The 15,525-nt window shown below is 42.4% G+C and overlaps 1 protein-coding gene across 1 annotated transcript; it reads right to left on the minus strand.

Annotated features, from left to right (window-relative positions):
* Positions 1–3,608: 3,608 nt before the first annotated feature.
* LOC120955740 (platelet-activating factor acetylhydrolase IB subunit beta homolog) lies at positions 3,609–9,607 on the minus strand. The gene is made up of 3 exons (XM_040376858.2): positions 8,974–9,607; positions 8,395–8,724; positions 3,609–4,119 (listed from the first exon to the last, which is right to left on the minus strand). Exons 1-3 carry the CDS (start codon positions 9,037–9,039, stop codon positions 3,838–3,840), a joined length of 678 nt encoding a protein of 225 aa, XP_040232792.1. The 5' UTR covers positions 9,040–9,607; the 3' UTR covers positions 3,609–3,837.
* Positions 9,608–15,525: the final 5,918 nt, after the last annotated feature.

Consider the following 15,525-nt stretch of genomic DNA (forward strand, 5'->3'; position numbering starts at 1 on the left):
ATCTGCGACACCACTCAACCCCGATTGACTAATGGATTGCCGTTTAATTTGTTTGTCACGCCTTTTTCACGCCGGCAAATCCGGCCCAGGATGTAGGGTTTCCTCTTGTTTTGCAACGTTCAATTTTGAATCAAAACCAGTTAGCGTGGACTCTTGCAAAGATCACTCAACTATTTCAACATCCCACACCGTGCAGTGATTGCAGCAATTCCAAGGGAATGGGGATGATAACCATGCCTGCCTACCAAACGAAGTTGCCGAGTATAATGTGTCCAAAACGGCACTTGAAGGCACGTGTGTGTGTGTGTGTGTGTGTGTGTGTGTGTGTGTGTGTGTGTGTGTGTGTGTGTGTGTGTGTGATGATATAGCTTTGAAGTACTTCTTGAACACATCTCCCGTAAGTGCCACCCGTCATGTCTATGCTTTGTACCCTGTTCCTAACTCCAAACCGACATAACCCAATATCCCGAGGCACTGCCAGGGAAGAAGTGCCACTGCCCGTTGCGACTGTACGTACCAGATTGGTTGTTCCGGCGATACGATTGCAGGTCAAAGGATATGGCATTGCTGATTGCTTTCATCGAATGCTTATGGGTGTCCGGTCTGAGGTCTGGCTGCTTTTCGCCCGACCATTTTCGGTCGACTTCGAGACGGCTCGTGGTGCATCTTCCTCTGCCGATGCGGATGCACCTTCCAATTGGTGTACCACTAACACTCTTCTCCAGGAGAACTCCTGCTGCGGCTCACCATGACGCTATGTTTATTCTCCCAATCCACCAAACCTCAAAGCAGGCGACCAAGTTATCTCGGTGATTGTAGATTTGCCGCCTAGCTTCGGCACCGGCAACGGCACAGGATTATCAGTGTCAGTGGATATTGCGTTATAAACGTAAACCATACGACTGATGCTACCACACCTCCTCCGTAACCACCGCAATTATGCTGCCACTTTCGGGAGAGGCTTCTGAGATGCTACTGCTGCGTTGCCGGTTGACCGATCCCATCGCCCGTGTGTAAGCTTTGTACACTGTCTGCTCTCGTAATAACTGCTGTTAATTAACTGCTGTAACATTACACCGTACCCGGGGCCCTGTAGGCCGTCGTCGTCGTCGTCTTAGGCGGTTAGTGCCAGTAGACAGGCAAAAGGCTGCCACGTGCAGCTGGCTAGATGGTAACAATTCACCACCGACGAGACCGACTGGTCAATATGCGCTTCAGAGCGCATCAGTATCCCTCCGAGAAGGTACCAGACAGACGGGTGGTGCCGAAACCAGATTAGATTTCAGAAACTTCCGGAGCTGTGATTAGCCCGGCCTATTGGATTATCGAGTGCTGCGTCCAAGGGCAGTACACATTACCAGCGGTGGAATCGAATATCCGGATGTTTGACGGCGCTAGTGGCGCATGCAATTTTAATCACCATGTTAATTACCCTATAATTGAATAGTAAAAAGCTTACTCAAATCATTACTGCCATCAGACAAATATTGTCGTTATTCGAATGATTCGTTCTTGGTTTTGCTGCAATGAAAACAATATGATAAATTTAAACAAAAATGTAGCAAAATAAGGGGAGACAAAGCTCAAAAAGCTTTCCCATTCCCATTTCCCCATACGCCATTCGGGTGGATTTTAATAGTAACATTAAATTATCACCATTGCTCACCATTTGGTTTGCTTTTCTGCTGGTAGAGTTAGATCGGTTTTATTGAGTTCAATTTTTAAGGTATGCGTGTTAATTCCTCCGCATTCGCTTTACACAACTAACTGTCCTTCACAGCTTCCCCGTAGCATTGACCTGTTCACTGTGTAGCGCTTACCATTTCATTCGCCCCAAAAATTAATACATAAAGAAATACTACGCTCTTAAGATTTTGCGAACTATAAATCGCAAATTGCACATTAAGCAAAGCTAAGCTAAACAAATTCTTTCCTCGTGGAATGTGGAGACACGTTAAAAAAACGTTCATTGAAGGTTGCGTTGCGTGTTTTATCTTCCGATGTTGATGCTCTCCTTTCGTCCTATCGTCCATATACATACGGTAATTACTTAAACAAAATGTAAGCGATTTCTACGCCCTTTTTAATGCGGAAACTCATGCGGGCGATATAAATGGGAGCATTTTAAATAAGTGCAGTACGAAAAGCATACGTTTAAAAAAAATAAACAGGGATGAGATCATTACGTTATTTGAATGCATTCGCAGCACCTTCTGCAACACACCGTGACTTTTCCTTAGTCGCTCATTTTCAATACTCATCTTCGCGATAAACAAAGATAAAGGCGGGTATTATTGAATCCGTTCGTAGCGGCGGCGTACGTCCCGACACTCATTTTCCTAACGTACTAGATGGTTGCTACAGTTATTCACCGCGGCGTTGTAGGAGCGGGCTCAAGAAATGTGTTGCCATCCCTAGAATTTCATGTGAGCACCGTACGTTCCCGCTACGAACGGATTCAATAATACCGGCCAAAGCTTCTTAAAGTGGACTCCGATAGGGTTAGGGACAGAAACTTATCAACTTCAAATATAATGAGAATTTTTGATCAAATCAATTTTGCAAGTAAGCGACAACAAATTTTGGTTTGCTGAGTGTACATGCAGGTCCTCCTTATATCCCCACGGAACATTTTTGTCTCAATTTGGTATCTTTTTACATTTTCCTTCGCTTCTTCACATTGTCTCTTGTTTTCTTTCTCTCTCTTACTCTCTTTCTGTCTCTTTCTATCCCTTTATCTTTCTTTCTTTCTTTCTTTCTTTCTCTCTCTCTTTCTTTCTCTCTCTCTCTCTTTCTTTCTCTCTCTCTCTCTTTCTTTCTCTCTCTCTCTCTTCTCTTTCTCGCTCTCAGCTATCTGTCTCTAAGCACCGAGTTTCTAATCTCTTTTTTCGCTTCTTTTACTTTCACTTTTTTGGTTTAATTTGGTGCTGCATTGCGTAATGAAACGGGTTTATCTTCCGACATCCTGCCAAGAGTGAGCAGTATTCGATAAGGGTAAGCGCATAAAAACCACACACAAACACACATGCATACCCATAAATACACCAACAACGAAAGCTCCCACAGATGTACTGCACAAAACTAGGAATGACGGAGTGATTGCATTAATTTGTTAAAGTCTATATGTATATATATACATATAAATATATAAATATATATATATATATATATATATATATATATATATATATATATATATATATATATATATATATATATATATATATATATATATATATATATATATATGTATATGGAAATAGCCTTACTAGTAATAGTACTGATAATATTAACTAAACAATATACTATCCAAGTGTTGCACACCTCGCTGTACTTCGTTGGCTAGGATAGTGAAATCAAATAAAGTGTGAGAGGTTTTGCTTCTTATCTTTTTTCCAATCAAACCGAACCCCGACTTTGGTAGCTTTTGCCATTTCAAACCATGTTTTGACATCTACTTCCCTTAGAATGCAATGCAATTATAGCACCGGAAAAGTAAGTAAGCCAACATTCCTTCTCTGCTGCACCATCGTTACCGCCTCTTGCCAGAAAGTATCAAAATATCAACAAACAAAAAGAAATTTTGTAGATGGTGAAAGATAAATGAGTTGCGCTGTTAAGAAAACGATTCTTCATTCTTATTCCTGTAAGCAAACGAGTAAAGTTCCGCTTAGGAAACCCGCAGGGTTTCCAGCTGCTGCATCGGTTTCGAAGCTGCCGTTCCGGAAATTCGGGGACCGCACATTTCTGGGAGGTTAGTTTTAAGGCTTGGGCTCTACTTTTTTTTCTTCCGTTCCCAACCAATACATTCGGGGCTCGCGGCGTTCCGTGTTGTTTCTACTCCGAGGGCGTCAGGTCGCGCTCCCGCTCGTTTTCTGTAAGAATCTGGTGCAGCAGATCGCACACCGGCTCGAACACCTTTTTGCAGCCGACATTGGTGAGGTTCAGATAGTCGAACATATCGTGGTGGCTGATCGTTCCGTCGCTCTGTATGAGCCCACTATCGACCGTCACGATCTGTACCTTGTTAATGCCGATGCACCGTTCGCGCAGCAACCGGTTCACCTGGTCGTTTTTATCTCTTAGCTCGTTCGGCTGCTGCCCACGAGGCAATAGAGTCTGCAAGACAATAGGGAAACGTGATTAGTAATTGCTGCGAATCGACAGTGCGTGTTCAATGCATGTAGTGTTTGGGAATAACACGAAACAGAAGAAAGTAATGTACAGTGGAACCCCTCGTAACAAGTACCTCTTATAACGTGTTTTTTACATAACGAGCAAATTTAAATGCTCTCTCACCTCTCATAACGAGTTAAATCTCGCATAATCATTAAGCGAAAGGCCATGGGAGTGACAAAATGCACAAAAAACGTAAACAAACAGCTATTTGGCGCAGTTGTGACCCATTGTTATGATAATAATGCTAAAATGCATGATTCTAATTGATTTATGTACCTATTTAGTACTTCTTAAACAAAAAATCGATGATATTCAGATGTTAGAGCTTTTTGTCGCTCTTGTGTATGTTTTTGGTGCGGCCACGAGAAAAGCTCTTTTTTGCAGTTGACAAGCAATTTTGACAAAGTTGAAAAATTTTTCAACATTTTTTCAGCTCCGTGGCCACGCGCTAATTCGTGATACGAATACTACGAATTTGTTGCGAGCTGTTCTTAAATCATGATCACAATCGGTTAACATTGAGCATTTCTATAATTTCGATTATCGCGCAGGCAAATGCGTTTTGATACTACGATTATTAATATAAAACTATTGCCAGGAGATGTGCCGTATAATTGCGCTTCGATACTAAAATTGAATCCAATTGGATCCGTTTCATTTAGTTTCGTATGATTACAAGTATGTTGTAAATTTGATGCCAATAAATTTATCGAAATGTTTCTTGCTGAATAATATTTACCTCACACAAATGCTCAACTATGGTAAAATTAATTATTCTGGAAAAATATGGTACAGACGACTTCAAATGTGTTTCCTCTTTTGTCCACCACCATGATCCTGGGGGAAACGATAGAGGCACCAAATCACATGTACAAAATATTCAAATTTTCAAAACAGTCAATTTTAGAAAATATTAAAGGATTTAATGCATTGTGCAAGGTTCCACTGTATACACCTTTGATATACAGTGCATTCCACGAGAAATAACTATACATCCGTTCCAGTGCCTTACTCGTTATGCAGGCTCTTTTCCATACAATTTGCATGAAAAGTGAAATAATTGGTATGAAAAATTATATTCAGCATTTCAAAAGTGCTAATGTAAAGGGCATATGCGCAAGAAAAGGTCGATTGCTAAAACCTTTACTGCGATATTTCTTGAAATTGATTATTTCGATTGTTTTATACACGTGATTTGCTTGTGGAGCGACAGTTTTATAATGATAAGACTTACGGAAATAAAAGGAATTAGTTTCAGATAACTCATAAATCAAATCAATCACATCACAAATCAAATACAGGCGTGCCCCGAGTTACGAGTTTTTGAATTTCTAGGCTGATAACCGTTATACACACATTTTCAAAGATTCCAAAACTACCCGATCTTGAATATCTATATTGTTTACGGCTTTTGGAATATAATTATTACATTATCGAACATTATTTTAAATAAAATACACGATATCATAGATTCCAACTCTTCAACTATGGTTATAAACTTTATATTCATAGATATTCGACATACGACTTTTTCGACTTATGCCTTGCTTTAGGACATTTTTTCGATCCCAAATACAGTCGTATGTCGGGCGACACCTGTAATCAAATTTTAAACAATCTTTCGTCGGTTTGTGTACAGCAATAGTTTTTTGCTCTGCTGTTAGACAAGTTCTGCTGCACTAAATTTGTTTTTCGTCACTATTGAACATTTGTGGTGATTTTTATCCAGCATGAATTAATGTTTCAGAGATTACGATAATTTCATTAGCATACAATTTACAGCACTTGTCAATGTACGACACACTAGCACACCATGTAATTGAATAGCGCTCATCCTCCTGGCAATAGTTTTAAATTAACACGTTCAGCCCTTGCCGATCCCCAGGGACCGCCAATGATTTTTCCTGAACAATAAACATTGCAAACAACCGTACTTTAGCCACATGAATAGCAGCGGTGCACAGGAAGAAGAATCGTGGTCTAAGAGTTATTGCGATTGACAAAAATGACTCATGAACCGAGGCGAAAATGAAGAGGATTAAAAAACACATCAAAACGTCATTTGATAATCCGCACTCGATCAAGTGCGGATTACCGAACGTTTACTGTGCTCGTTATGAGGGACTCATTTTGCGGAGTCTTTTACATTCAATTTACATGAAATGTCAAATAATTGGTTAAAAAGCTTAAAAAGCATACGCAATATGCTTTCGTACTATTTATCCCGAGTGAAGCTAAAATAAACATTGAATTGTGACACATGTGACGCATTCAGTTTCCTCTCCAAAGCAAATTAAACTACTTTAAAATAGTATTAGCATAGATGCTTGCTTTCCAACCTTTATGTAATGCAGTAGTCTCCAACCTGTGGTCCGCAGACCACTCGTGGTTCATGGCGTTAACAGACGTGGTCCACAAAATAATTTATTTTTGAGAAATAAAAGCGCATTACTATACACATCGTGCAACTTTTTCCAACGATCAAGATTAAAATTTTAACAGGCATGTCTAGAATAAGCTTTAAACATATTTTTGATTTAAAACTTTGAACCAATTCTACATACAGGGTTTCACACTTTATCTCAAGACCGCGGGACCCCTTCCCGAATCTGTCTTAGCCAAAGCCAAGACTGCGGTATGATGCTTGAAAACGTTGATGATACCTGAATTCATCGGATGCAATGCTGAATCTGCGGCACATTTCTCGAAACACACTGACCCGCGCCGAGGACATGCGGTCGAATATTTTTATACACGGATAACCTTTGTGTACATCAGTGTACTGAAAACAGTTAATTATTTTTTCGTGTTTTTACCAAAAAAGATTATTTAAACAGTTCAAACTACTTTCTTAACACTTGTAAATATTTTAATCAAACAAATATGCATTCACTCATTTTATTAAATTGTCTTTTTTTGGAAAAAAAGAAAGGATAATTGAGTGTTTCTAATACACTGATGTACACAAAGGTTATCCGTGTAAAAAAAATATTCGACCGCATGTCCTCGGCGCGGGCCAGTGTGTTTCGAGAAATGTGCCGCAGATTCAGCATTGCATCCGATGAATTCAAGTATCATCAACGTTTTCAGGTATCATCAACGAGTTCAAGCATCATACCGCAATCTTGGCTTTGGCTAAGACAGATTCGGGAAGGGGTCCCGCGGTCTTGAGATAAAGTGTGAAACCCTATATACATATATACAGGGTTTTCGAGCATTATATAGACATGTTCAGCGAGTTGTAGATTCGTTCAGGCATATAATAGACTCTTTCAGCGAGATATAGAATTGTTCGGATGTAGGTGTAGACATGTTCAGCGATTCTGTAGAGCTGTCATTTGTTTTGTTTACACACTGTGCCGCAGGGTTCAATTTTTCATTCTTAAAAGTCCTAAAAGTAGCTAATAATCATTCTCCAAGCTGTTTAATGCATAAATTAGTTGAAAAAAGCATATTTTTTCGAAAACCGTTTGTTTACGTTCTGATGAGAATGATCCAACTTGCAGTCCAAGGGGTACGAAAGTGACAGCTCTACAGTATAACCGAACATGTCTACACCTACATCCGAACAATTCTATATCTCGCTGAAAGAGTCTATTATATGCCTGAACGAATCTATAACTCGCTGAACATGTCTATATAATCCTCGAAAACCCTGTAATGGGTAATATATACACGAAATAAATGTGGGCGGCGGGAAATGCATTTTTAAAGCCAAGTAGTCCACGATCCTAAAAAGGTAGGAGAGCACTGATTTAATGTGGAAAATCTATATTTTCTAACTGAGTTTTTCCTGCTTGCTTGGACCTGACATTGTACAAAAATAAGAAACCCCATTTTCTCAAAATAACGCGACTGTGAAGGGGTTAATTATGCTAACTCGTAAATAAATTGTACGTTTTAGAGTTCCTATAACAGTCAATATTCATTATTCCAGATTCTGCTAATTAAAAAGAGCATTCGTAAAATGGTCGTAACACAAATAATTCGCAATAATGCAGCGATAGACAGAGTACGATTTTTGAACCGCATGCGACTCTTATCGGCCTAAATGGCGGTTCTTTTCCATTTATGGCTGTATCGCTAGAACTAAATCGTATGTTTCTCCAGCCCAACATTAATATAGGTACAAATGAAATGCTCGAAATATTAGAATAAAGACAATATCTAATCTCATCGCAGAATAGATAACAAAACAAAGCAGAAAAAAATTACCGGAAGTATTATGTACACATCCGGCAGCTTTTGGCGGATGGTTCGCACCAGCTCGAGAATACCCTCCGTCACCTCCTCCGACGAGTCGCCGATGTTGTTCGTGCCGGCGTGCAGTACGATCGCTTTCGGGCGCACGTTGTCCAGCTCACCGTTCTGCAGCCGCCACAGTATGTTCTGCGTTCGGTCGGTGCGTATGCTAAAGTTAAGGCAGTGCATCGGTACAAAATGCTGGTTCCAGTAATCGGTAAACTGCAGCGACTCGAGTATGCAGTCACCGATAAACATTACGTCCGGGTCCTTCTCCTTGCATTCCGCCACGAATCGTTTGTGCTAAAACACAATATGGAAAAACAGAAACAGAGCGTGAGTTTGGCAAGGGAAACGGGATCTTATCCAAGCGCAAACAAAACAGGTACGGAAACGGACACCCCTTCCGCACAGTCCCGGAGGTTGAGAGAGCGGTTCGGTTGATGGTTGCGGTCATTCAGATTATTGAAGCGTGGATGGAGAACCTGCGGGTTGATGGCGATGGAGAGGGAGGGAGAAGGGGTTCCTTTTTGGTCGTTGTCGACTACTTACGATGCTTAGCCATCGGTCATCACCGTCCAGATCTTTGCAAATAGCAGGCAGCGTCGTCGCACTCATGGTCGCTGTACCGTCCTATCGCGTACACTTTTCCCGGACACTGGGCTGGTCGGGGGCGAGTCGACAGCAGTGCAGACACACCGCAACAAGGCAATGCAGCAGAGGCGAAAATCGCTATTCCTTGCAGGAGCACAAATCACACGCACACGAAATAAACAAACAGAGCTGTTGAGCGCAAAAATCAACACAATCGCGAGCGAATGCCGCGTCGACGATCCGGTTCTGGACAGAAAATCGGTAAGCACTGTGATTCTCCGGTCAGCCAGGGAGAAGTTGGGGGAGAGGGTCGAAGATGTTCGCCTCCAACAGCAAACGCTCGTCACATACGGAGGGAAATGCAGGACAAATAAAAAAACAACTCTTGGATTGGCCCGTCCGCACTTTCACCTGCTTCGAGCTAATACTAGCCAGTCAAAATGGTACGCGAAGGAAAGCAAACTGTTCTTCGTTGCTAGCAGAAAGGGGTTGCACTTTCTTTTTTTTTCTGCACACGCTTCTCGCTTTCTACCGACTCGTCTTTTGCTTGACCATAAGCTACATGTGTGTATGTGTGAAAAGCAGCTGCTTCTACAGTCGCGCGTTCACATACACACATTTTGCGCTGTCAGCCGGGTTTGACAGTAAATAGTGCTGTCGGGCGGAGATGCGGTAATCGATTGTCAAACGCTCGCTGTGCCATAACTGGTTGCCATAAATTATTTCAAACAATATGGTCGTTACTTTTTGAAAAACCAATTTGATGTTTCAAAGTCCATTCCACTCACAAAAACTATTAAATAAACGACGGTGATATTTCACACAATCCAACAATATCATTTAGCCTTTGGTTAACATAAAAAGGTATGCTCGACTAGGCAGCGGTAATCGCTACTGCGGGCGTGCGTGCGTGCGTGCGTGATTCTGACGCATGCGGTTGCAAACTGTCACCCGCTGCGGGTGTCAAATTCCATACATTTTCAGAAAACGCACGCACGCCCGCATCAGCGATTACCGCTGTCCTAGCGAATTGGGAATTAAGTTTAAACAACAATATGTAGTGTAAAACCTCAATTTTACCAATTTGTATTAAACGTTCAAGTTATAACAAAGGCACAAAATCGCAGAGTAAAAGAATAAACAGAAGGCTGAAGGTGTTGTCAGTACAACGATCCGTAAACGAATGATCTTTATTTTGACATTCAGATTATCGCACAGTTGTCACAGTGATGATCATATTCAGATCCGGCATATTGGGCACTATGGTCTTATCAGGGGTCAAATCTCCAGGATATTACAGTAGAGTTTTTTCCGAAATAGCCCGAATTGCTTAAGCAGCTAATTTTGGCATGCTAAAGATCGCTGTTTGAATGCCCCTTTTGCAGTAGATAAACAGCATCAGAGTTCCAAGTGGGTCTTTCAAACAGCGCTTAAGCAGCTTCCTTATGTCAGGGTACCGAGGATTATTTTTCTCTTTGTTTTATTTTCAAGCAAGCGTCATCAATGAAATAAACAACAGGATTTGTTTTATTTGTGTACATGTGTATATTTTTAAATCCTTAATACTCATGAATTATACAAAATGTCACACAATTCACTATACAATCACAATCACTTCACTCAATAATCCTCCTTCAATTTACTTAACTAGCTTGGGCAGCTGCAACGAGATGATTAGGAGAAAGGCCATGAGAGTGACAAAATACTGACAAATTTTTCAAAACGTGAGCTTTTGTCACTTTTTTGAGCTTTTGTCAAAATTTTGTAACCTGAAGCAGCCAGGAAATAATGACAAAAGTTGACAAAAAGTGACAAAATTTGACGTTCGCGAAAAAGCGTAAACAAACAGCTATTTTTCGCAATTGTGACCCATTGCTATGATAATAATGCTAAAATGCATGATTCTAATTGATTTATGTACCTATTTCGTGCTTCTTTAAGAAAATATCGATGATATTCAGATGTTGGAGCTTTTTGTCGCTCTTGTGTATGATTTTGGTGCGGCCACGAGAAAAGCTCTTTTTTGCAGTTGACAAGCAATTTTGACAAAGTTGAAAATTTTTTCAACATTTTGTCACCTCCGTGGCCACGCGCTAATTGACGGCACCAGTCTTTGACACTTTGACAAGGGCCATCTCGTACGGATGTCATGCATTAAAAAGCTATAAAGTTCCACCAAGTTCGGTACGCTTTCTTAACAAGCCTTCAAGTTCCATCGTGAACCATACATATCAGGCTAATCAGCTACAAGGTTCCTGAGAGTACCATGTGCCTGTTTAAGCTCCATAGTTCCACAAAGTACCGTCTATCTCTTAATCAGCCTCAAAGTACGACATAGGAACGATTTTTATCGAAACAGCTTATCGAACGAACGAACGAAACAGCTCCAAATCAGCTATAAAGTACGAGCTGGCTATTTGGGAACCGTCCCCCCGTAGCAAGGATTGACTATCCAGCTGCGTGGCAATGAATTAAGTCTCGAAAGCCTGTATAGGCCTGCATGTCCGCGTAGGACGTTACGCCAAATAGAAGAAAAATCTCTCAAAAAATATAGGAAAAATGAACCGAGACGATATTGATACCATCGTAAGGCTGAAAAAAAGTAAATTTTTTGTGGGGTCTCAAATAACCAAGATACCGAAAACGCCATAAATTTCCTGTACTGAAAATCCAGTTGCATCGAACAAAGCTAAAAAACTGTCAGTTTGGTGGGTTAAACCACACATCTACAGAAGCGGCCACTTCAATGTTTGTTAAAGTCAGTGTTTTTATGCACGGGTGATTCAGTTGCTCACAATGGCGGATCAAACGGAACGCGGACTAGGCGGTCGCCTGGGGCCCCGCCGATTTAGGGGCCCGGCTGGCGAATCATTAGCACCCCAACCCCACCCCCCCCCCCCCCCCTCCGTCAGCCCAAATTTTTGAGCCTGTGACTGATGCTCTGCAATGGGATGGGATCCGAAGCCCTCCGAGGGATAATAAAGGCTCTCCCATCCAACTCCTATTCCGACACGTCCTCGTCGTGCTGAGTGGTAACATGTGCCTCCATATATCCTAGCTTGGGTACACGGGCTAGATCCAAACCCTTGGGCGGATGGTGGCATATGGCGAACCAGGAGGGGGGTGGGTATCCCGGGAAACTGGATGCCTGAACGTCGGGGGGAGGGGGGGGGGGGGGGCAACCCGACGCTAAATAAAACGGCCACGCGAGCGCAGGGCCAGTCACCCAGTCTCACGGAACAATCGACTACGGAAAGCAACAGGAAGTTATGAAACGGACCTAACGATACCGACCCAACGCAATGCCCCCGGACAACGATCAAAATGGGCTCATGGAACGTACGCACTCTTAGCAAAGCCGGAGTCTTGAAACAACTTGATAAAGCCCTAGCCACACTGAGCATGGACCTCGTAGCTCTAAAAGAGATTCGGTGGCTAGGGAACGGTGTGCAGAACAGGCGTGGTAAGCAATGCTACGACATTTACTATAGCTGCCACGACCGCCACCGCGTGCTCGGAACGTTTTTCGCCGTAGGTCCTAGGGTGAAATCCATAATCATAGATTTCAAGGCTATAAACGATAGGCTACGCACCCTGCGCATGCGAGGCAAATTCTTTAATATAAGCCTTATAAACTTTCACGCCCCTACCGAAGAGAAAGAGGAAGAGGAGAAGGACCTTTTTTACGGCCGCCTCGCTAGAACTATAGATGCGTACCCCAGGCATGATCTCAAAATCATCCTGGGGGACTTCAACGCAAAAGTCGGTAGGGAGCAAATGTACCGCCAATACACACAGGCTGTCACAGTCTGCATGAGCACAGTAACGATAATGGTTTGGTTGGTCCAGTTCGCCGCAGCGAACAATCTGGTTGTAGGAAGTACCAAATTTGCGCGAAGGGACATCCACAAAATGACGTGGGCGCACCCGGATGGCGAGGCCTTCAACCAGGTCGATCACGTGTTAATAAGCCACCGACGACAGTCGAGCCTGTTAAACGTCAGAACTTATCGAGGAGTCAATATCGATTCCGATCACTACTTGGTTGGCTTAGTGATACGTTTTAGAATCGCCCGCCACCACGACGATGGGGGCGGAGAAAACACGCAGCCTCGGCTCAACACGGACTCTCTAAGGGACAACAGGAATTCAAAGCCGCTTTAGAAGAGTCCCTACTACCAGAAAACAGATATGAAACTACGAGCGAGAGGTGGAACGCTCTAAAACAAAAATAATAAACTGTGCAAGAAACATACTCCCACCACGTCGTGGCAACACCAAATCTGGCTGGTTCAACGATGAATACAGACAAGTGACCGAACGTAAGAATACTGCATACCGAGCAATGCAGCAACGGCATAGAACGCGGGCATACGCAGAGGAATATTCACGGCTCAGACGCGAAGAGAAACGTGTTCACCGCTCCAAGAAGCATGCTTTGGAAGAGCAAAACATGCGGGAACTCGAGCAAACCAGAGAGGCGTACGGACCGACACGAAAGTTTTACCAAACGATAGCAGGTCACCGAAACAACGTTGTACCTAAGGTTACCTGCTGTCGCAACAAGGATGGAGATCTGGTCAGTAACCAGCCAGAGGTCCACTCGCGGTGGGCTCAGTACTTTGATGAATTACTCAATGACCAGTTAAACGAACAGCTAGTTAAACCAGTTAAACGAACAGCGCCACTAGCAGATAGTGTCATGCTACTGACACCTAGCATAGAAGAAACACGGAAAGGCTATCCGTCGGCTGAAAAATAACAAGGCACCCAGAACCGACGGAATTGCAGCCGAACTGGTCAAGAATGGAGGTGCACGACTAGAAAACGAGATTCATCAAATTGTTACTGAGGTGTGGGATAGCGAATCGATACCTTGTGATTGGAATCTCGGCATCACCTACCCCATATACAAGAAGGGAGATAGGTTGGACTGCAACAACTACAGGGGTATTACGGTGTTGAATACCGTCTGTAAAATATTCTCCCTGATCCTTCAAGATCGCCTTGTCCCGCACGTCGAAGAGATCTCTTCATAGACTTCAAAGCCGCATACGATAGCATAGCCAGGGTAAAACTGTACGACGCCATGAGCTCAATTGGAATCCCGGCCAAACTGATAAGGCTAGTTAGAATGACTATGACCAACGTCACATGCCAGGTGAGGGTGGATGGAAAACTCTCAGGACCTTTTGCTACCACAAAAGGTCTGCGCCAGGGAGACGGGCTTGCCTGTCTCCTATTCAACCTGGCACTAGAGAGGGCCATCCGCGACTCGAGGGTGGAGACTGCGGGAACCATCTTCTATAAGTCAACCCAGATCCTGGCATACGCTGATGATATATATATATATATATATATATATATATATATATATATATATGTATATATATATATATATATATATATATATATATATATATATATATATATATATATATATATATATATACATATATATATATATATATATATATATATATATATATATATATATATATATATAGCAGAAGCCTACCAAGGGATCGAGCAGGCGGCAGAGAGCCTTGGATTGCAGATAAACGAGGCAAAGACCAAACTGATGGTGGCAACATCAGCGGGCCTACCAATAAATAATCAGAATCTACGTAGGCGTGATGTACAGATAGGTGAACGCACGTTTGAAGTCGTCCCACAATTCACCTATCTTGGGTCAAAGGTCAGCAACGACAATAGCATGGAAGCTGAGTTGCGCGTGATGCTGGCTGCCAACCGGTCATTCTACAGCCTGAAAAAGCAGTTCACCTCAAAGAACCTGTCGCGACGGACGAAACTGGGACTATATAGTACCTATATAGTTCTGGTACTCACATACGCCTCTGAGACATGGACACTGTCCAAATCTGACGAAACCCTCCTAGCCGCGTTCGAGAGGAAGATGCTCAGAAGGATACTTGGTCCCGTATGTGTGGAAGGACAATGCAGGAGCCGCTATAATGACGAGCTATTGTACGCATGGAAACGGACGACCCAGCTCGTAAAGTCTTTTTAGGCCGTCCACAAGGACAGAGGAGTAAAATTTGGTGGGTTAACGACTGAATCGACCACCACTAACCCACGTGGGTTTGAAGTGGCTTTACAGTGAGTTAAGGCCGATTTGGTTATTTGGGATGGTTTTCATTTTATTGACCTAACTTCCCTAAACTTAATAAAACCACGAAATTCGGATACAATCAAAACTACTTCATTCGTTTGTTTTGAGTTTAAAACTTTATTTGTAATAAAATTGTCTCTGTTAGCATAGTTCAAACTGCACGAAACTAGCTATTACTGTTTATTTTGCTTCATAAACTGCGATCTGGACAAACTGTGTGTGTTTGATGCGAAAAAGAATGTGTATGTGTTTGTTTTTGTGAGTGTGCATGCGTGTGTATGTGTGTGCGATCGAAGGTGTTCAATGGGAGGCTGCATACAACAGTCCTGCGCTGCTAATATGATTTTGTTCTATTTCCGCTATGTAAGTGTTGGTAT

Source organism: Anopheles coluzzii, chromosome X, assembly GCF_943734685.1.
Source record: "Anopheles coluzzii chromosome X, AcolN3, whole genome shotgun sequence".
In the NCBI taxonomy this organism is placed as follows: domain Eukaryota; kingdom Metazoa; phylum Arthropoda; class Insecta; order Diptera; family Culicidae; genus Anopheles; species Anopheles coluzzii.